Source organism: Solanum lycopersicum, chromosome 1, assembly GCF_036512215.1.
Source record: "Solanum lycopersicum chromosome 1, SLM_r2.1".
Taxonomy (NCBI): Eukaryota; Viridiplantae; Streptophyta; class Magnoliopsida; order Solanales; family Solanaceae; genus Solanum; species Solanum lycopersicum.
The window spans coordinates 87,875,937-87,896,862 of NC_090800.1; the positions used below are offsets into that span (position 1 = coordinate 87,875,937).

At 32.2% G+C, this 20,926-nt stretch overlaps 2 protein-coding genes across 3 annotated transcripts; both read left to right on the plus strand.

Moving 5' to 3' along the window:
• Window positions 1-1,989: 1,989 nt before the first annotated feature.
• LOC101261555 (uncharacterized) lies at window positions 1,990-16,062 on the plus strand. 2 transcript variants are annotated; one of them, XM_019211788.3, is made up of 21 exons: window positions 2,051-2,189; window positions 2,758-2,816; window positions 2,947-2,980; window positions 4,040-4,150; window positions 4,622-4,678; window positions 4,762-4,835; window positions 5,198-5,297; window positions 6,727-6,788; window positions 7,049-7,149; window positions 7,231-7,334; window positions 7,433-7,486; window positions 7,649-7,704; window positions 8,374-8,412; window positions 8,562-8,706; window positions 10,683-10,864; window positions 10,954-11,021; window positions 11,187-11,259; window positions 12,767-12,828; window positions 12,901-13,825; window positions 14,323-14,613; window positions 15,585-16,062. In XM_019211788.3, exons 2-21 carry the CDS (start codon window positions 2,773-2,775, stop codon window positions 15,859-15,861), a joined length of 2,859 nt encoding a protein of 952 aa, XP_019067333.1. In that variant the 5' UTR covers window positions 2,051-2,189; window positions 2,758-2,772; the 3' UTR covers window positions 15,862-16,062. The 2 variants fall into 2 exon arrangements, with proteins under 2 accessions (XP_004230431.1, XP_019067333.1); XM_004230383.5 differs by lacking the exon at window positions 2,947-2,980 and having other exon boundaries at window positions 1,990-2,189.
• Window positions 16,063-16,558: 496 nt separating this feature from the next.
• On the plus strand, window positions 16,559-18,106 carry LOC101261859 (mitogen-activated protein kinase kinase kinase 18-like). Its single transcript, XM_004230384.5, has one exon. The coding sequence runs from the start codon at window positions 16,859-16,861 to the stop codon at window positions 17,936-17,938; it is 1,080 nt and encodes a 359-aa protein (XP_004230432.1). The 5' UTR covers window positions 16,559-16,858; the 3' UTR covers window positions 17,939-18,106.
• Window positions 18,107-20,926: the final 2,820 nt, after the last annotated feature.

The following is a 20,926-nucleotide window of genomic DNA, read 5'->3' on the forward strand; positions in this document are numbered from 1 at the left end:
CATTGAATACTCTTTCGTATGGATACTTATTCAATTCATTATTGATACATGTTTAGTTCACTTTATAAATCATTGTGTGATCTTTCATTAGTTACGTTTTTTATTCATTCTTAATTATCTCTTCTAGCTCAACTTTAATATTTGTATAATACACTTTTATACATAAGTTAAATTCATTTTGTAATTTATTGGTTGATTTGTTAAGATTAAATTACTTGTTTTATTCATTATCGATACAAGTTTTATTCAATTTACGGATCAAAAGAGCTCCTTCATTTGCTACATTTGCATTCATGACTAATTCTCTTCTAATTCAACTTTAATGTATGTGTAATACATTTTAAATTCAAACTTAATTCATTTTACAGTTCATTATGTCACTTTATTTTTTAGAATTAGATTTCTTGTCTAATTAGTTATTATGACAAATTTTATTCAGTGAATCATTAGCTATTTTATCAAAGAAAGTTGAAAGAGAAAGACTAAGAAAAGAAAAAAGAGTAGCAGTACGAGAGGGAGAAAGAATAAGAAAAACGAAAAAAAGGTAGAAAGAATGATACAGAGTGAGAAATTTAAAAAAACGAGAGAGTAAAAGAAGAAAGAGGCGAGAGAGAAAGAGAAATTCAATCAAATATATAATATTATTATATATTGCTATAAATGATAAATAATTAAAAAATATATTTAAAATAAATAATTATTTTTTTAAAAAAAATCCATACAAGTAATTACCTCTTATTTCATTTGTTTTGTTTCATTTAATGAATATTGACTTGATGCTCTACTTAAAAATGTATTATTAGAAGTTTGTTTTATTAAATTGACCTTATTAATTATGTTTTGACAATCTAAATTTGACTTCTAATGTTTATGTAATTAGTTAATAATGATTATTAAATTGACCTTATTAATTATGTTTTGACAATCTAAATTTGACTTCTAATGTTTATGTAATTAGTTAATAATGATAGTAATAAATAATAAATAAAAAATAAAAATTCACTGTTAGTATGTTAAAATTTAATAAAAAATTCAAGTAAAGTGAAACATAGAGTATTAACAATATACTCTTTCCATTCCACATTATTGAAAGATATTATTTTCAATGGGTAGTAAAATTGACGAAGAAATATTTAATTTGAGGATATCATTTTATATATTATTTAATATTTTGAGAATATTTAATAAAGTGGAATCAGAATAAGTTGAGCATACCTAGTTTGTTTCATCATTCATAAATTGGAGTAAAAAATTACAATCAACCTTTTTTTTTATATAATTGAAAAATAGCTACAATAATTTAATTGAGAATATTAGCCTAATTTAACAAAAATTTAAGAAGTCATTTTTTTTTAGAAAAAAAAATTGGAATAAAGAAGTACAATCAACCTTTTTTTTTTTTAACAAAATTGAAAAATAACTACATTAATTTAATTGAGAATATTAGCCTAATTTAACAAAAAATTTAAAAAGTTATTTTTCTTTATTTTTAGAAAAAAAAATTGGAATAAAGAATATAATCAACCTTTTTTTTTATAAAATTGAAAAATAATACAATAATTTAATTGAGAATATTAGCCTAATTAAACAAAAAATTTTAAAAGTCATTTTTTTTAGAAAAAAAATTGGAATAAAGAATTACAATCAACCTTTTTTTTTAATAAAATTGAAAAATAACTACAATAATTTAATTGAGAATATTAGCCTAATTTAACAAAAAAAATTTAAAAGTCATTTTTCTTTATTTTTAGAAAAAAAAAATTGGAATAAAGAATTACAATCAACTTTTTTTTTCTTTTTTTTTTTTATAAAATTGAAAAATAACTACAATAATTTAATTAAGAATATTAGCCTAATTAAACAAAAAAATTTAAAAGTCGTTTTTTTAGAAAAAAATTTGGACAAATTAAACAAAAAATAATAATTAAAAAGTCACTCCCAAACACACTCCCTTTTATAAAATTGAAAAATAGCTACAATAATTTAATTGAGAATATTAGCCTAATTAAACAAAAAATTTAAAAAGACATTTTTCTTTATTTTTTAGAAAAAAAAATTTGGACAAATTAAACAAAATAATTTAAAAAGTCACTCCCAAACACACTCCCTTTGATAAATAAAAAGATACATAACGCCTATTTTCATGCTTGTTGGATTCTGAAGTATGAGTGATTCAGTTACTTTTCCAGGTTAGGGTTCTTTCTTCATCCAATTTACTCTTCATCTGCATTTTGATTTTGAAGCAATCTTTGTAGCATTCCTTTTAATTTTGACTTTTGAATTTGTAAAATTTGATGTTATAAATCTGAAATCGAATTGATCACTTCGCCGGATAATCTTTGCAACTACAGTTGTTGTTGTTGTTGATCAGCGAAAATGGAAGTGTTCTGTATGCTAAATTATGGAGTATATGTATAGTATAATTATTAATTTTTCTTTGTTAGAGTACAGCAACATACCCAGTGCCAGAGTGTAAGTGTGAGACATGTTAGACTTTTCAACCAGCTGATAGTTCGTAATTCATTCTATTTTGGACTTGTTAGACTTTCAAACAGCTGATGTGCATAAAGCTTTGGCAATATAGCCTAGATTTAAGACAGACAAGATAGAGAAATGATGATAATGGAAATTTATGTATTTTTCTACCAGTGGCATTATTTGAACCCTGCTTTTTGCTGTAATGGAACTCAAGAAAAGAAAATTAGGATGCTTTAGAAATTAGAATATACTGACATCATATTTCTGTGCTCAATACAGGAGATATGTTGATTAATGGATCTAACAAAGGAGGAAGAGAATGTTGTAAGGATAGCGAGGTACACCATTTGCTTTCCCTGCTATAGTGTGTGCTGTGAGGAGCTTTTCTTTGTCTATTATTGCTTATTTCTCTTTTCTCCAATTTAATTGTGATGGCATGAGAAAATTGATGAGCCACATATGCCTAAGGTGCAACAAGGCACAATTGCAGCACCTACATCAGGTCTTTTATATTTGCTCGTATTTATGATTAACCACGAGTTGTTGTCTATTAACTTCTGATAGTGGTCAAAATACATGCAAGCATCTACGTAGCTAGATTCTCCTAGCGAGGCGCTTCGAGTTAGTGAAGCACTGTAGTAGCGCCAAAGCCCTTAATTGAGTTCTGAACAAATTTGCTTGTACTTTCTGTTATTACTGGATAATTACTTTGAAAGATTTACACTATATGAAAAGAGAACATTACGTGAAGTGATGGCTGTGTATGATTTGGTTAGAAGAGAAAAAAACTTATGAGCTCTGTCAATTTCAGTTTTATGTATTTAGAGCATCACAGTTGACAAGTTATGTACCCGGTGTGAACGATTTTATTACAAATTTCAGTTTGTGTTTATTATCTTTCACTTTTGTCACTCAGGTCTATGGGGTTTCGGGCAGCTATGTGTGATGACTCTACGGTGATCATAGGCTTGTGATACCCTTTGGTGCCTTAATATAGATTATGCCTTAAATGCCTATGCCTATAGAGTTTTTGAATAACTGATTAAATGTGGTTTTAGTATAGTTGATCAAGTCGCTTTAAGAAGTTGTATCTGCACACTGGTTTTAAGCTTTTTGGTTTTGAATTGTCTGACTTGCTTATTTGATTTTATTTTTTTTGAGAATGTAACATTGTATTTGATTTATATGATAAATGCAAAGGTTTTATCCGTTATTTATCTTTTAATTTTGCTTATAAAAAAATCTTTGGCCCATGAAAAGGACTCCCTTATCTAGTGCATTTCCATTGCCTATGAGAAGCTACGTATGCAATAATATTCAACAACAACAACATACCCAGTGTAGTTCTACACAAGGGGTCTGGTGAGGGTAGAGTACGCACAAATTAAACCATATGGTTACATAGTTATGTGCAGTGTATCTCAAAATAAAAACAAAGGATAGTTACATGCAGTTTAAAGAACACAGATACTCGGATCTTTACAGTTTTCTATGTAGCGCCAATATGGAAACTAAAAAGTGCTGCTGCTGATGAGGTTGTCCTTTCCCCCCTTTTTTCCAGGTCACGGTTGACCCAGCAAAACTTCCATCTTTGACTTGGCAGCGCAAGTTAAACTGTGATGATATTTCCCTTTCAGAATTCGATCTTAAGCTGAAAGAAGTGGTTTCTCTGGTATGTGAATAAACTCTGATTTTCACGGTTCACTGATCGTATAAACCTTCGTTTTACCAGATATCGTGGTTGAACATATTGAGAAATACTTTAGAATTTCAGGAGCTCTATACTTTTGTGAATTCAGTCAAAAAGCATGTTTTCAAGCCGTTAGATCAATTAGGAGTCAACTGATAGCCGCTTTAGCTTTTTGGGAGTTTTGCTGTTCTAATCCTAGATTTGTTAAGTCAATCCTACTCATGTCTCTGAGGGTGATTAAAAACCTGTCTATAGAAGTATTTGACGTGGATTGTACTTGAATATCATGCATTAACTTAGAGCTAGTTAGACATGTTGTCAAATAAAAAAATTGCTACATCAAAATGCATGCACCTGGAGTCTAAGTTGGTATTGTGATACCTGTGAAAATCTTGTCACTTTCTACCTTGAACTCGTTGTTTGTTATCTTGTGGTACTTTTTTTTTCATGTAGGCTCCATTAGGGTTCCGTCTATGGAAATTTCTACAAGAAGAAAAAGCCAAAGGAAAGGTGATTTCCTTTTGTTTCAAGTTTAAGTATCATCATCTTTCTAATAATCAGATGCACTTCTCACCTATATTTTTGTTTTGCAGGATGCTCTGTTTATCAATCCTTTCATAAAAAGGGTCTACTCATCATGCCAAGGAGTTCCTTTAGGTGGTATGGGGTATGATACTAGATATTCAGAATCTTTTGCTTAATAGAAGAAAAAATTTGATGCACCTACTGTTATTAACATTTTAGTCATATTTGCATGATAATACAAATTATAATACATTTCATGTTATCGATACACTTTATTTTGCTCTCATTAAGATGTTAATGAATTCATATCATACACGGGGAATCTTTAGAATTCCCACTGGATCAGCACAGCTTTAATTTTTCTATGCACCGTAGGAAGGGGTTAATTATCCTACATGTCTGCATACTGTTTGATTGAGAAGATATGTGATCTATTCCTAATATATTGAAGCCAGTTCAATTGAATTATTTGGTATCTGTTATATAAAAGGAAAGAACTTTCAGTGCAGGAAGCATAGGAAGAAGTTTCAAAGGAGAATTTTTGCGCTGGCAAATATTTCCTAGGATATGTGAAGATAAACCAGTTCTTGCAGACCAATTTTCTGTAAGTTCTATGAAGTATGACTATATAACTGTCAAGGGCCTTGCATTTCACAAGTGTGTGCTTTTCCTTTAATACTCATGAGCTAATTTTTAACAAGAAAAGATTTGACGAAGGAGTTCAAATGAGTAGTTCACACTCATCTTTGATTTATGCGATCTTGTTGGGATAAATTACATTCCCACTGGGACTTAATGATTTCTCCAGAAAAAAACATTTGAACTTCGCGGGGGGCCTATTATCCCCTTATCAATGTAAAAAGTGTATCGTTGACCGCCATATAGCAAAGACCACTGTAAGATAGGTGTGCGTCTAACAAGTGGTGCCGCATGTCCAAAAAAATTATTTGTTATTTCAGATTACCCCCCATTCCTCTACTCCTTCGACATTCTCCCCTTCCTCCCCAAATACCCCCAGTGAAACTATCACTGTTGTTCTAGTCTTACTTTCTGACACCACAATCTTGTCCATTATTCAAGATCCGTTCGAATAATGCACCAAAGGAAATACTCCTCTAGCATGCTTTTAGAAAAGCTTGCATACTTAAATGGACCAAATGTATATGCATTGGCTACCTATAGAAGGCTTTTCTAAATCAAAGAAAAATACCATAAGGTTAGCACCTTCTGCTGTTCATGACTCTTTTCCTTGAGAAATTATTTAATTTTGTCGAGAGGGATAGATTGGTTTAGATGGTTCAAAACAGTTCTAGCTATAGAAAAGATCACGAGAGAGCATTGGATGCTGAAATTAGTTATATTCAATTGATTTTTTGTTGTACCAAATTCAAAGATGTTTGATATGTTTAATTTCCTGTAAGTTGAACGCCTCGTATAAAAGTAGTGCATTCCTCGCTTCTTGTCGCTTCAAGCCCCATTGACCTTATCATTTTTTGGTGCTTTTGCTTTCTAAAAATACTCGGGATATATATCTTTTATCTTGGTCTGCTTACTAGTATCTAATGTACATGCATGCAGAAGTGAACTTTGAAAAATCATGCAAAAAATTAGTTTACCAACAAGTTAAACAGTTCTATGCATGAGTACAGTTCCCTGGATGACAAATAAGGTCTAGCAAATATGAAATTCCAAGCTCCACTTTTTGATGGAAAGAGAAAAAAAATGAATTTCTCTCACATGGGAGTGGTCTATGTTTGTTCAAAGGATTGTATCCGTGAATATACCATTATTTACTTAGCATATCAAGATTCTAAAAGTTCTTAAAATTAAAAAGCATCTGCAGCGTGCTGTATGAATTTTGACAGTCATTAAGAGCCTGCATATGCAGTAAAGAGGAATAGCAGGATTAAATCTGATCAATGTTAACGAAGCATTGGAGAAGAGACGGCGAGCAAAGATAGAAGCAGGAAAAACCTTAATTGCTGTTATTTTTTCAGCGCTTGACCTCACTTGAGTGTGGATTACTATTGCAGATATTTGTAACACGGCCGAATGGTGAAAAATATTCTACTGTGTTATGCCCGAGAACTCCAAAGTAAGGAGCTATTCTTTTCTTTGGTTGTAAATGTTTTTAATTTTCTCACTGTTGTCTTGCCTTCTCACAATCTGTGTTACTCAGACTCTTCAAAAATGTCAAAGGGTGCATATCGGATCCTCCGAGATTAGTGCAATGTTGGAGGTTCCGACACGCGTACGGCATCATTTTTTTGAGAATCTGAGTAACATAGCTCACAATATTATATATTTATGGAAGTGATTCAGTGGTAAGGCCATTGATATTTTGTGAGTAAACAGTGATTCTTCAGCTTCTGGAATAGGATCTTGGGACTGGAATTTGGGTGGCCAAAATTCTACATATCATGGTCTCTATCCAAGAGCGTGGACTGTATACGATGGTAATTTTATGTTTGACCAATATATTCACTAGTTTGATGTGCTTCATTAGGGGTTGTCTTATATTTTCAATTTTTATCTAGGGGAACCTGATCCAGCACTCAGGATAGTATGCCGTCAGATCTCTCCTTTTATCCCCCACAACTACAAAGAGAGCAGCTTACCTACATCAGTCTTTACATTCACGGTTGGGAATATTCAGATCTCTTTTTAGCCCTCCATTTTTTTCCGGTGGAGATGTATTTTTTAGCATTAACTTTGCGGGTTGAATTTGATTTTGTTCAGTTGCATAACTTGGGAAATACGTCTGCAGATGTCACTTTGCTTTTCACCTGGGCAGTAAGTTTTCTCATGTGACTTTGATTTACTCCAGTATTTCAGAATCCAGATTATGAATGCTGCTAATCCATCTTTCGGAATTTTGTATTATTTACTCGTTCTTAAGAATGGGAAGATAGTGAGTAAAACATTTGTTTTCTTCTTTCTTTTTTGTGTTCACAGAATTCTGCTGGTGGAGATTCTGGAATTTCTAGCCATCATTTCAATTCCAAGTTTAGGTCAGATCACTTTTAGCAAGGTTATGACTTGGTCATAAGTCCCAATAGTTTATTGAACTTCTGTTTTTGGTTCACCAGTAGATATGCCTGCTTTTGTGAAGCTGAAACTTTACATTGTTTGCTACTTCATGAATTTGTAACATTGCTAGTCAGTTCTGCCATGACCTAAAGTAAATGTGTTTCTTTTCTAGGATCTCTCCTAAAAGTGAAACCTTTGCCTGACAATTCATGTTCAAATAGTTAGATGGACTTACTGTTTCATTTCTTGGTATGGATTCATCCTTTTCTCGTTTGTGAAAAGTCAAAAAGTAGCTTGTGGTGCCGACATGCTCCCTATTAAAACAAAGGGTAGACATTCTGAAGTCTGCTCTGAAAGATCCTCCCAAATCCTATAGGATAATACGATATGGGACAGCGTACGCAGGGCACACTTCACTCATCAATCTGGGTTCCAGCTCTAAAGACACTTCACTTTCATCTTTAAGCTTTATTCTTGAAACATGCTCAAATTTATGTAGCAGAAGAATAGAAGGAACCAGAAAAGTGTCTGTTTTCTTGGGAATATTTTACTTGGTAGTTAGTCTAAAGGAAATGCTTAACCTTTTCTCTGAAAATCTTCTTTTGTTTGTTTTCAATAACAATAACTTGTTCTTTGATGATGGATTTTAGAACGGATGATGGAGTCCAAGGCGTACTCTTGCACCACATGTAAGTTTCATCCTCTTGTTAAAGAAAAAAATGAAAGGAAAAAAAATGAAAAAGAAAAAGAAAATGAGAGACTGGGTTACGAGTTTTTTCACAGTTGAACAATAAACTGGAGTGCTGTAGATCTGTATTAAAATACTCTGTGAATGCAGGACTTCCAAAGAACTCCCTTCTGTAACTTTTGCAATTGCAGCAGAGGAAAATGATGCAGTTCACGTCTCTGAGTGCCCTTTCTTTGTGATATCTGGCGACTCCCAGGGTATTACAGCAAAAGACATGTGGAATGAAGTTAAAAAGGTGTTTGCAAATGCTTAAAAATGGACTAACTTTGTTTATGATCTTCAAATTCGTTTTTACGGGGGTGCCAGATCTGGACCTTTTCTACCAGCATATTACACATGCATTGCCCACTAAATAAGCGACTCCCTCCGTTTCTATTTGATTGTCATGTTTTAACTTGACATAGAGTTTAAGAAAGTATAGAGTACTTTTGAATTTTGTGGTCTTAAATCAAAAAGATACGTAGAATGTACCAAAATGTCATTTAATCTAGTGGTCTTAAATATGTCATGTGGAAAGTTGAATTTAAGGAAAGTAGGACAAACAAACTAAAACGGAGGGAGTATGTCTTTAACCATTTATGTTTATTTTCTATTGTTAGCTAATGTCTTTCGTGATTTAATACACTACGTGTCTTTGAAATATCTTTTGATCATTTGATGGGACTCTTGAATTCCTACCCTTAAGTTGTGAGAACTTGTTGAGTTTTTATGACGTCTTAACATGATTTCCAACCTAAAGTTGTGAGAACTTGTTGAGTTTTTATGACGTCGTAACGTTGTTGATATCTCAGAATTCTGACTACTGAATTTCCCTAAAAGAAGATTTTGATTTGACTTTTAATTAAAGGTATACTTCTTTCTTCCGAATTTTCTTGAACCATCTTCTTCATACTTTGAGGGGCAGATAGAGTGAGCAGCACGCAATATATATATATATATATATATATATATATAAAGAGAGAGAGAGATGCAAGTTGGCTTGGTAATTGTGAGAGGACAAATCCTCAAAATCATACTTTCTACTCCCTTAGCAAAGAAGCTAGAAAAAAGGGTAAGAAATCCTGTGTTGCCAATCCACCTGACACCTCCAAAGGTCTTCATTGATTTCCATATCTCAATTTATCCAGCTACTAGGCCAGTGCCAGAAATAGAAAGAAGGGAGGTGTCTAATTAGTGCAGAAGGTCCAAACCCTATTTTAATTGCAGATTAAAACTTATTCTTGGTGCTTGTAACAGCACCTTACAGTTCCATTCTCTGCACCACACTCTTTGAAATTTTGTATACTTGTCTCTGTGGCTCTTTGATATTTTGTCTCCATCAAGATATCTTCCTGGAATTAACGGTGACTTCGATAAATGAACATTTGCATTGTTGAAGTAATTTGAGACGTTATAGAGGACTCACCTCTGTCTCTGTGTGGCATTTGGCCATGATTTTTTTGTTTTACTTTTTTTTTTGGGAGTTGAACTACAGAAAATACGTTGGTCATAAAATTCCGTAATTCAAATTTTATTTGAAATTCAGAAATTTGAATAACACAAAAAAGCTATTTTCACTCCATGAGTCCATATTACTCACAAAAATTGAAAAACAACTCCAATTTGTATTCATGGCCAAACACAATTTTCAAATTTCATTTTTCAATTTTAAAAGAAAAAACTACTTTTTTCAATTTTTACAATGAAATATGGCCAAACTGTAACTTAACTTGCTTCTGGTGTTAGAAGTTTCCGCTTGCTGGATGACTAGTTGCTTACTCTGTGCACCTAAAGCAGTTTTTCACATCATAATTACTAAGGCTTCTGAAGAATTCCTGAGAACATCTATCAGCAGTTCTAAATAAGAATATTAGTTTATAGAATATAGACTCAGCAAGCAATGATTTCTTCATGGTAATATTTTGAATTTTTTAGAATATAGACTCATGGTAATATTTTGAATCTTTTCTGGTTATATTACTTCTTATGTCCACCTTGAAGGGAAAGTATACATGATTCAAACCCATTCAATATTGAAATATTATTAAAAAAATAGTGTTTCTCATTTGATTTTCCTTGTTTTTATTTACGTGTGACTGTTTTGTTGGTTATCTGACTTTCAGTATACTGATTGTATACATGAGATATCATTAATAAAATTAAAACTTATCAAAAGGGAAAAAAAACATTCTTGACAGACTTTGACCTGTTTGGCTGTTTCTGCTCTGATAGCATGGATCCTTTGACCACCTTCAATCTGAGGAAAAGTCAATGCCTTCTGAACCGGGATCACTTGTTGGAGCGGCAGTTGCAGCTTCACTAACTATTCCAGCAGATGATGTAAGAAGTGCAACATTCTCATTGGCATGGGCCTGCCCTGAAATTAATTTTGGAGATGGTAAAACTTATCAGAGGCAAGTAGTTATAACATTCTTGACCTTATTTGTACACATGAAATAGATGTGTCTTGTGCTTTTGCTGATTAGTTTTGCTCTACGAACAGGCGCTACACTAAGTTCTATGGTACTACGGGTCATGCTGCTGCAGAAATTGCACATGATGCTATCCAAGGTAAAGCCTGTGCTCCGAATATTTTGAACATGGACTTTCTGATATATGGGGTTCCGTTTACTATTTTTCCTTGTCTTCTTCTATTGGTATAATTACCTAAGATCCTCAAGAGTGTACATATCCAAAAATCATATTTTAAATATTTATTTTCTTGATGGGACTCAGAGCATACTCAGTGGGAGTCACAAATAGAAGAATGGCAAAAACCTATTATTGAAGACAAGAGGCTTCCCGAATGGTGAGCTTTAATTTTCTTGTGTGCACCATAATTACCAACAACAATATATTATAGCCAGTGAAGTCCCACCAGTGGGGTACACCATGAAAAAGATTATAGAACAATATTGAGAGTAAAAATACAACTCTTTATGTTTTCTCTTATGCACATAAGGGGTTCTTGTATAGCCCTACGACTATCTATTGTACTTTAGTATTAGGATTCTACATTCTAATTATAAACTATATCAAACTAATCTATTTTAAATATATTAACTTTAGAACTCTACATCATAATCCTAAACAATGTTGCTTTCTACCATCCCCTCAAGCTGGAGGTTGGTAATCATGGAACTCTAAGTTTGCTCCAGAGTCCATGTAAGGGTTGTTGTCTGATGGTTCATTGGTTGTTGTGGATTTTCTGTTGAGATTGGTAGGAGTAATCCCACCTTTAAAAGCAAGAGATAGCAGTGTGGTTGTTTCTTCCACAAATGTGGTATTGGTTTGCGTGTCCTCTTCCATGGGAAGAGTTGCCTCTACCTCTACCAATCGAACCTTGTGTTTTATGGGTCTTGAAAAGCCACGACATACTTCTCGCTATTTTCATCTCATATCGTATCCCTCTCAGTGCATTAATATATTGAGTGAAGGTTGCATGTGGAGCTTTGCCCAGCATAACAATCCTCAAGGTCTTCTATTTGTTTCCTAGACGCTTAGCAAATTTTATAACCTTGCTATCCTCATCTAATGGTTGCGTGTTGCGGTGAGACTATCACAAATTCCTTTGAATTCTTTTATGTATTTATCTACAGATTTTAATCTCATCTCGATATGCTGAATTTGTTGCTTCAATTGAAATTCCTTATCCTGTAGCTTGTAAGTAATTATCCTCAAGACTCTCACGAATTTGTTTGATCGAACTGCAGTCAGTAATAAAAAACATTGACTCTTCATTCATAGTTCCAGTTAGTCAACTTCTCATGAAGATGTCTTTTCTTCCCATTCTATAAACTTAGGGTGGTTTGTTTTTTACATCGTCTTTTTATTTACCACAACCTTAGATGGTGGTTCATTCACAATATATCAGCTTGTCTGGGTTCTCCAAACAGGACAATTTGAGAATTTCAATTTTATAGGACATAATTATGAAATGATGAAGAGATCCTGGTGGAAGGGAGAGAGTGGAGGAATAATTGCCCGTTAAAGAACGTGGAACAGGGTTCAGAATACAGAATAAATTGGATTAGAATCAAAATTCTGATACCATGAAGAATATTATAGAACAATATTGTGTGTAAAACAACTCTTTATGTTTTATCTTTTCAGTTAACTCATGCACATTGGTGGTTCTTATATAGCCCTACGAGTATCTATTGTACTACGTATTAGGATTTTACATTCTAATCATAAACTATATCAAACTAACTTATTGTAAATATATTAACTTTTAGGATTCTACATCATAATCCTAAACTATGTTGCTATGTATGTATTACCATATTTGAGAATTATTTTGTGGATTTTTGTAGGTACCCAGTAACACTCTTCAATGAGCTCTATTATTTAAATGCAGGAGGGACAATTTGGACAGGTATGCTTTAAGGGTGCTTTAATAAGCTAAGTGTGTTTGATTTATGATCCTTCTTATTTTATTTATTTTTAGATGGATTGCCACCAGTTCAAAGTGTATCAACAATTGGGAAAAGATTTTCCATTGAAAGATCTAGTTCGGATGTTAAGAAAAATGCTCATTTAACCCATTCAGATGGCACTGCTGTTAGTATTCTTGAGAGGATGGGTTCGGTGTTTGAGGAACTTCATACTCCTGTCTCAGTAAATGCTGCTGTCGGAACAAATCTTCTTCAGAAGGGAGAGGAAAATATTGGCCAGTTCCTCTACCTTGAAGGAATTGAATATCATATGTGTAATACATATGATGTTCATTTTTATGCATCGTTTGCTTTGGCCATGCTCTTCCCAAAAGTTGAACTTAGCATACAACGAGACTATGCAGCTGCTGTGATGATGCATGATCCTAGTAAGAGAAAACTCTTGGATGATGGAATGTCAGCGACAAGGAATGTTCTTGGTGCTCTTCCTCATGATATTGGAATGGATGATCCATGGTTTGAAGTAAATTACTATTGCCTGTATAACACAGATAGGTGGAAAGATTTGAACCCAAAATTTGTTCTTCAAGTTTACAGGGATTTTGTTGCGACAGGTGACAAAAAGTTTGCCGAAGCTGTTTGGCCGTCTGTGTATATGGCAATAGCTTTCATGGACCAATTTGATAAGGATGGGGATGGGATGATCGAAAATGAAGGATTTCCTGATCAGACATATGATGTATGGTCTGTCTCTGGTGTGAGTGCTTACTGTGGTGGCCTATGGGTGGCAGCTTTGCAGGCTGCATCAGCCCTAGCTCGAGAAGTAGGTGATAAGGGTTCTGAAGACTACTTTTGGTTTAAGTTTCAAAAGGCAAAGGAAGTTTATCAAAAATTGTGGAACGGTTCTTACTTCAACTATGATAATAGTGGCAGTGCCGTAAGCTCATCTATTCAAGCTGATCAATTGGCTGGCCAATGGTATGCATCGAAGTGCTTTTATATATATCAAGACCGAAGGATAAATATTGGAAATAGAATCACCCTTCTTTTACTTCAGTTTCTTAATAGCAGCTTCCAGTCCTTTTATCTTAGGTTGAAAATTATAATTATACAATATACAGACACAAAGACAAAGATATATTTCTATTTATGAGTATATGGCAAAATGGCTAGGTAAATTTGTTTCAGTTTCTGTATCTTGGGTGGCAAAGCCTATGTAGCCTTGTGTGTCAGATCACATCCGTTATCCTGCTTGACCCAAATAGCTGGAGCCTTTTAAAGTATGTTTTTATGTCGTTGCATTTCTCAAATCATGATTCTTCTACACCCTTCTTCTCGTATCTGCGGGGCATGCCTATGCAACCTCCTATGTGCATTTCACACTGAACATCTGCTTATATGAATGTAGGTAATGCAGTTGGTTATGTTATTGATGCCTCTTCTTCTTTCATGATCACCATTTTCTTTATATGTAGGTATGCTCGAGCATGTGGTCTTCTACCAATTGTTGATGAAGAAAAAGCCAAAACCGCACTTGAGACAGTGTTCAATTTCAATGTCATGAAGGTCAAGGATGGGAGGCGTGGAGCAGTGAATGGAATGCGGCCCAGTGGAGAACCTGACTTGTCTAGTTTGCAGTCAAGGGAGATATGGTCTGGAGTTACATATGCTGTAGCTGCAGCCATGATTCTTGAAGGCATGGTGGATACGGGATTTAAAACTGCATCTGGAGTCTATGAAACTGTTTGGTCTGAAGATGGCTTTGGGTAAGTGAAGTTCCTGTTCTTTCCTTCATTTGTTTGAGGTAACTTCATGTTTTATAAGATTTTGTTCATTGGACTACAAGAATTCAAGCAAAAACCTTGGCTAGTGGTACTGGGTATTTCTTGTCATGTTTATTTGAGGCTGTTAGATAATACGATTGCCCCTAAAGGGGATTTTAATCTCCTGGGATACTCCACCCATTGCCTTAAGGTTTTGGATTAGAGTTCAGATTCTTTCACATGGTATCAGAGTGAAAATTGGTTAGCCCACTTTCATTATTGTTTTCTCTCTACATTTTGTTTGCTAAGCTGTCTCTCTCAAATCAACCTATCGACTTAAACTTACTTTGTTACAGACTAACTCCTTAACCTATTGAACATTCTCTCTCTCTACTTCGAGTCTACCCTTCAAACCTCTCCAAGAAAAATAAAAAAAACGAAGTGTTCAAATCTCCAAACCCGATTCTACTGAGCCTACTCTCTCCCCCTCTCTCTTCACTTTAAGCCTACGCCAGTCTTCTCCAATATAATGAAGAAAAATCTCTTCAACTCTATAAATAATTAGGTTACACGTGCTGAGAGTGTTGGATAATACAATTATCCCTCATTGGTTGTGTAAGGATTTTTGAAGGGATTTAGATACCTGAGCTACTTCATCCATTGCCTTGAGGGTTTTGATTGATTATATAGATCTATTGTGGCTTTTGTTCAGTAGCAATTCTTCTTAGAGGGCTCCAACTCTACAACAACAAGCCTATTCTGATCCCACTTGTGGGGTATACACAGACCTTACCCCCTACCTTGTGTGAGGTAGAGAGGTTGTCTCTGATGGACCGGACCTTCAACTCAAGAAGACTCCAACTATATCATTGTACTTTTTGGAGTAACATTGACATCAGTTTTTGGCAACTCTTGTAGGTTGTGAGATTTTTCCCTATTCCTTGCTTGCTAAATCTGTTCTTCCTCATCCGCAGCTATGCTTTTCAGACCCCAGAAGGTTGGACCACAGAAGGCCGATACAGAGCTCTGGGTTACATGCGTCCTTTGGCAATCTGGGCTATGCAGTGGGCATTAAACCCACCTAAGATTCCCAAGCAAGAGGCGAAGCCAAAACTGGAGGCAGATTCATTGTCTAGGCAACATGCTGGTTTTCAAGCGGTAGCTCGTCTTCTAAAGCTGCCCAAAGAGAAAGATGCTAGAAGTGTTTTTCAGGTCCTTTTCGATTACACCTGTAAAAGAATAACAGGCTAATAGAAGCTTTCTGGGAAAGAACCTGCATTCTCATATGCCAGAACAAATATTTCTTGTGGATACATTCATTGTTATTTAACTGAATAAGAGATGGGAAGAGTCAAAGTTACAAATGTGTATCTGTTTGTACAAGACAGAATTCATGTGGAAAAAGAGTTGGCAATTTGTGGGTTCATAGATTATGATTCATATGTTTTTACATCTGACTTTTCTCAGTTTTATTATTTATATCAATGTAGAGAGTAATTTCTAAAATACGTACACAAAATAAACTAACACTGCTCGAAAACTACTCTAAACATAAATTTGTGTTGGAGTTATAGAGATGTATCTCCCTTTTCTAAAAAGATAATATGCTTTTCTAAAACGTCAAATATTTTTTAAACAAATTTAGTTATAGTGAAATACATAAGTGATAGTAATTTATTACTATATGTATAGACACATTTAATCAAGTTTAAGGTGACATTGGAACATCCCCCAAAAGAAAGTTCCCCTTTATTAATCAAAACAAAATTCAAAGAACATGAAGTTTGGTTAATTTAATGTGACAGTTACTGTCCGTTAATTTCCCATCCAATAGGAACACATAAGTTCCAAAATTCTTGGATCACCAGACACCCCTTTATAAGTTGGAATTTTTCATCCAAAACTCATACTTCCTCTTTTCTCTTTTGTTTCATCAACACTGCAAAAAGTTTAAAAAATTCATTCTTATTTTGAATAGAGCGGTTTTCCACCTTATGGTAAATGGAAAACCGCTCTTTCAATATTCACTCTCTCTGTGGATTCTGTTAATATTTCTGTGTTTGCTATGAAGAAATCTATTCTTTTTATTTCTTGTAAATTGTTTGATAGTTCCTCGTCTTTCGTTTTATGATAAATTTATTCAGAATTTGAAAAAGTTGTGATCTTTACTCCAGATTGTTGATTTTTGTTTTTGACACTAAAAAAAATCAAGATTGGTGTCATTTGATCTTTTGAGTGTGTGTACACTATGGCTGAATATTCAAAATGTTCATGCCTTAAGCCTACTAAGTGGTTGAAAGGCAAAGTGATTGGATCAGGATCATTTGGGAGTGTTCATTTGGCAATGGACAAGGCGACCGGAGGATTTTTCGTGTTGAAATCTACAGAGTCAGAGGCAGGATTTAAGTGTCTTGAGAATGAAATAGAAATTCTTGAGGATTTGGATTCACCACATATTGTTAAATTCATAGGTAAAGATTTGTCTTTTGAAGCAAATGGTAAGAGAAAGTTGAGTCTTTTTCTTGAATTTATGACAGGAGGAAGTTTAGCTGATGTAGCAGAGAAATTTGGTGGGTCATTAGATGAAGAAGTTATTTGTTTATACACAAAAGGGATATTAAAAGGTTTGAGATATCTTCATGAAAATGGAATAGTGCATTGTGATGTCAAGTGTAAGAATATATTGTTAGGTAGTAGTGGAGAAATCAAGTTAGCAGATTTGGGATGTGCAAAAAGAATAAAAGACTATTATCATGAGGTAAAATGTAACACAAAATCTCTATCAAAGTCTACTGGTGGCACACCTTTATGGATGGCACCAGAGATTCTGAGGAATGAAGAGTTAGATTTTGCTGCTGATATATGGTCATTAGGTTGCACAATCATCGAAATGGCGACGGGGAAAACACCATGGGGAGGTGATATATGTACAAATCCCCTGGCTGCAGTGATGAAAATTGCTTGTACTAATGAAATGCCACAATTTCCATCAAATTTTTCTGATGTTGGTTTGGATTTCTTGGCTAAATGTTTGGAAAGGGATAGTAAAAAGAGGTGGAATGTTGAACAATTGCTTCATCATCCATTTGTTTCAAAGGGTACTTCAGTAAAAAACAACAATTTTAAAGTTGCTAGTACACCTGCTAGTGTTTTAGACGGTGGAATTTTCTCCGAGATGGATTTCTCAGATGATCTATCGTCAAGTGATGAAGATGAATATACGAGTGGAAATGCATTACGCGATCGCGGGTTTTGGAACTCAACAAGAGGAGGGGAAATGGACTTGGAATTATCAGAAAGTTGGATCAATGTGAGGAATTACTTGTAAAATTTCCAAGAAAATCATGTTTTTTTTTTGAGGAAGTTGTAAATAGACTAGGTGAATTTTCTCTCTTTAATATATAAGGAGGCTACTTAGGGATGTGAATTATTGTACTTTATGTTGAATAACTTTACTTTTTGTTTTAAATCAGTGAGTAAATGATTTGCATACTGAGTATTAGACTATTCATTATTTTGTTTTCATTCATATTTTCGAACAGAGGTGATCAGATAATATATGACATAATTTTAATTAATCGAAAATAAAAATATGGAAAAAAGTATATATTATGGTAAAATATTACTGTAGTAGATAGTAGAGTGTTACTTAGTAGTGATGATATTTCTTGTTGTCCTTTAATTTCTATTACTATCTACTAACGGTTCTTTTTTTTAAAAAAAAAATCTCTTGTCATGTTTTTTCTAGTATTTTGACATGATTTTTTCACTTTTCGTCTAATCGCTTCTTTAATGCGATTTTCCTTAAACTAGGGTTTATCTCAAATAATATCTCTATCTATCAAAACTTCACTTGTAAAATCACACTCAGTGTATATATATTATTGTTTTCATTCATATTTTTAAGGTTTTCTATCAATATTTTTTCATCAAAGAATTTTTTATGTATTTTATGTTGGAAATAAATTCAATCACATTTGATGTTTATATTAAATTGATGATCGTATTGACACATATCTTCTACGTCCTCGTTTTCCCTTTAGTTGTGACAGATATTTTCAATTTTCCAATTGCTTTCACAAACTATCATTACAGGACATATTTTACGCGTATGTTTGGATATTTTTAAGTGTTTTAAAGTCAAAACAGTTTTAAAATATTTTCAAAATATTTGAGTAATATTTATTTTTTTAAAGATGTTCATCAATATTTGATTTTAAGCTAAAATAATAAAAAAATAATCATAAATCATATCATCAAATATTTAATTTGGTTATTCATGATATATACGAACATATGAGTCAAATATCTAATTTACATAACATTTTTTATTTTTTCAGAGTAAAATAATTTAAGTGTGATTAGAAATTTATACATGAAATCTTTAATTTTTTTAAATGAAATTATATATTTGTAATATACGTAAAAAAATATTATAAGTCACAATAATAGATAATTTTTGAAAATACTTTAAAAATCGATGAATAACTTAAGGTTAAATTTTTTTTATTTGAATCTTAAAATTTTAAAAATATCACGTAAAATAAAACGAAAAGAGTATTTGTCTCATTTTGCCTTTCAACATCAAATTGACCAATTTATTTAAATAATTTTTTAAAATTAAATAATGTTTAAATTTATAAAAATACTACTGTGGTAAAAATTGACGTATCTCAATGAAAAATGGCAGTTTGTGGAAATTAGGAGGAAATCGTGTTCCCCCAAAAGAAGTAATCCGTCAACGATATGTGAAAGCTAAGTGTAACAAATACTCTCTCTGTTATTATGATATGTCGTTATTTTAAATTTCACTTTTCTTAACAAAGTAAGCGATTTTATTAATGTATGATTATTTAGTAACTTTTTTTTAATAAATGAATGTAAATTAGTTTAATTTGATTAATTAAATAATCAAAGAACATGTATTAATCGTTTAGTTTTTCTAATTAATACTTTCTTCGTCCGGTATTGTTTATCTTGATTTTTATTTTTAAAGTTAAACTATAAAAATTTTGACTAACATTTTAAGATGTATTTTTTTTATCATGTTAATATGCAAAAAATTGTAATCTATAGTATTTTTCATATAGTTTTAGAATATCTATTTTTTGTTTGTTTGAAATATTAAATTAATGTAATATAATTTAACTTTGAAAATTAATCAAATTGACTTTCGAAAAACGCAACATGACAAATAATACTGGAAGGAAGGAGTAACTCAAGAATAAAACAAGAAGAATATTGTCATTTTACGCATTGATTTTGTGAAACGACCAATAATTTAGCCATTCATTTTTACTTGTCATTGTTTGACTTGACACACCCGTTTATAAAATAATTATTGATATAAGTATTTATTCCTACTAACTAATAATTAGTAGCAAGTCATGAAAAATGATATAAAAAATATTTAATGCTAAGGCAAAACATGAAAAGAATTACTGTTTTTTCTTGATATTTCAAAAGTGATCCGTAAAAATGTATTTTAGGAATAAGCGACAAGTAAAAGTGAACATATAAGGAGTATTAAGAATCACCTATTTAAGCAATGATGGCATATAAATAGGATTAAAAGGAATATCATATTTGATACTCCCTCCGTTCCTATTTACGAATCGTCTATACGAAAGTTTACTTGATATTCGTACTAAATACTGATATTTTTATAAGTATCTTTTTAAAATAGTTTTTAACGTGTTTTTTAAAAAATAATCGTATTTGACTAATTCATTTGAAAAATGATTTTTATATGACTAATATATTTTAAGAAGTGTTTGTGAGACTAAATTAATTTGTGTCTTCGTTGATAAAAGATTAGACATTTTTAGTATTCATGCGTTTCTCTTTATGATTATCAAATTTTATTGCATTTACTTTTTTGTTTAATTTATATATTTATTTTGATAATGTTGATAGTACTTTTTCTTGTTGAAAATAACTCGTAATTTAATTAATTATTTTTATTTAAATAAAATATTAACAATATATCTTAATATATCGTCATCTTTAATATTGTAAAAAAATAGCAAAATTGTTGGAAATAATTTATCATATTTCTTAAAATGCAATAATTTATTTTTTGATCGATTTCATATATGGACGTTATCAAAATTTATAGTATCACATATTTTTGAGAAGTCCACAAAAATCAAATAGCAAGAAAAATAAAAAAAATTTAAAGTGATGAAAAATCAACTTAATTAATTTAAATTGATTTTAACATTTGAAAAATCAAATTAATTAAATTTATTTTTGTTTAATTTTAAAAATGATCAACTAAATTACGAACAAAACACTACTAAATATATGAAGTTTT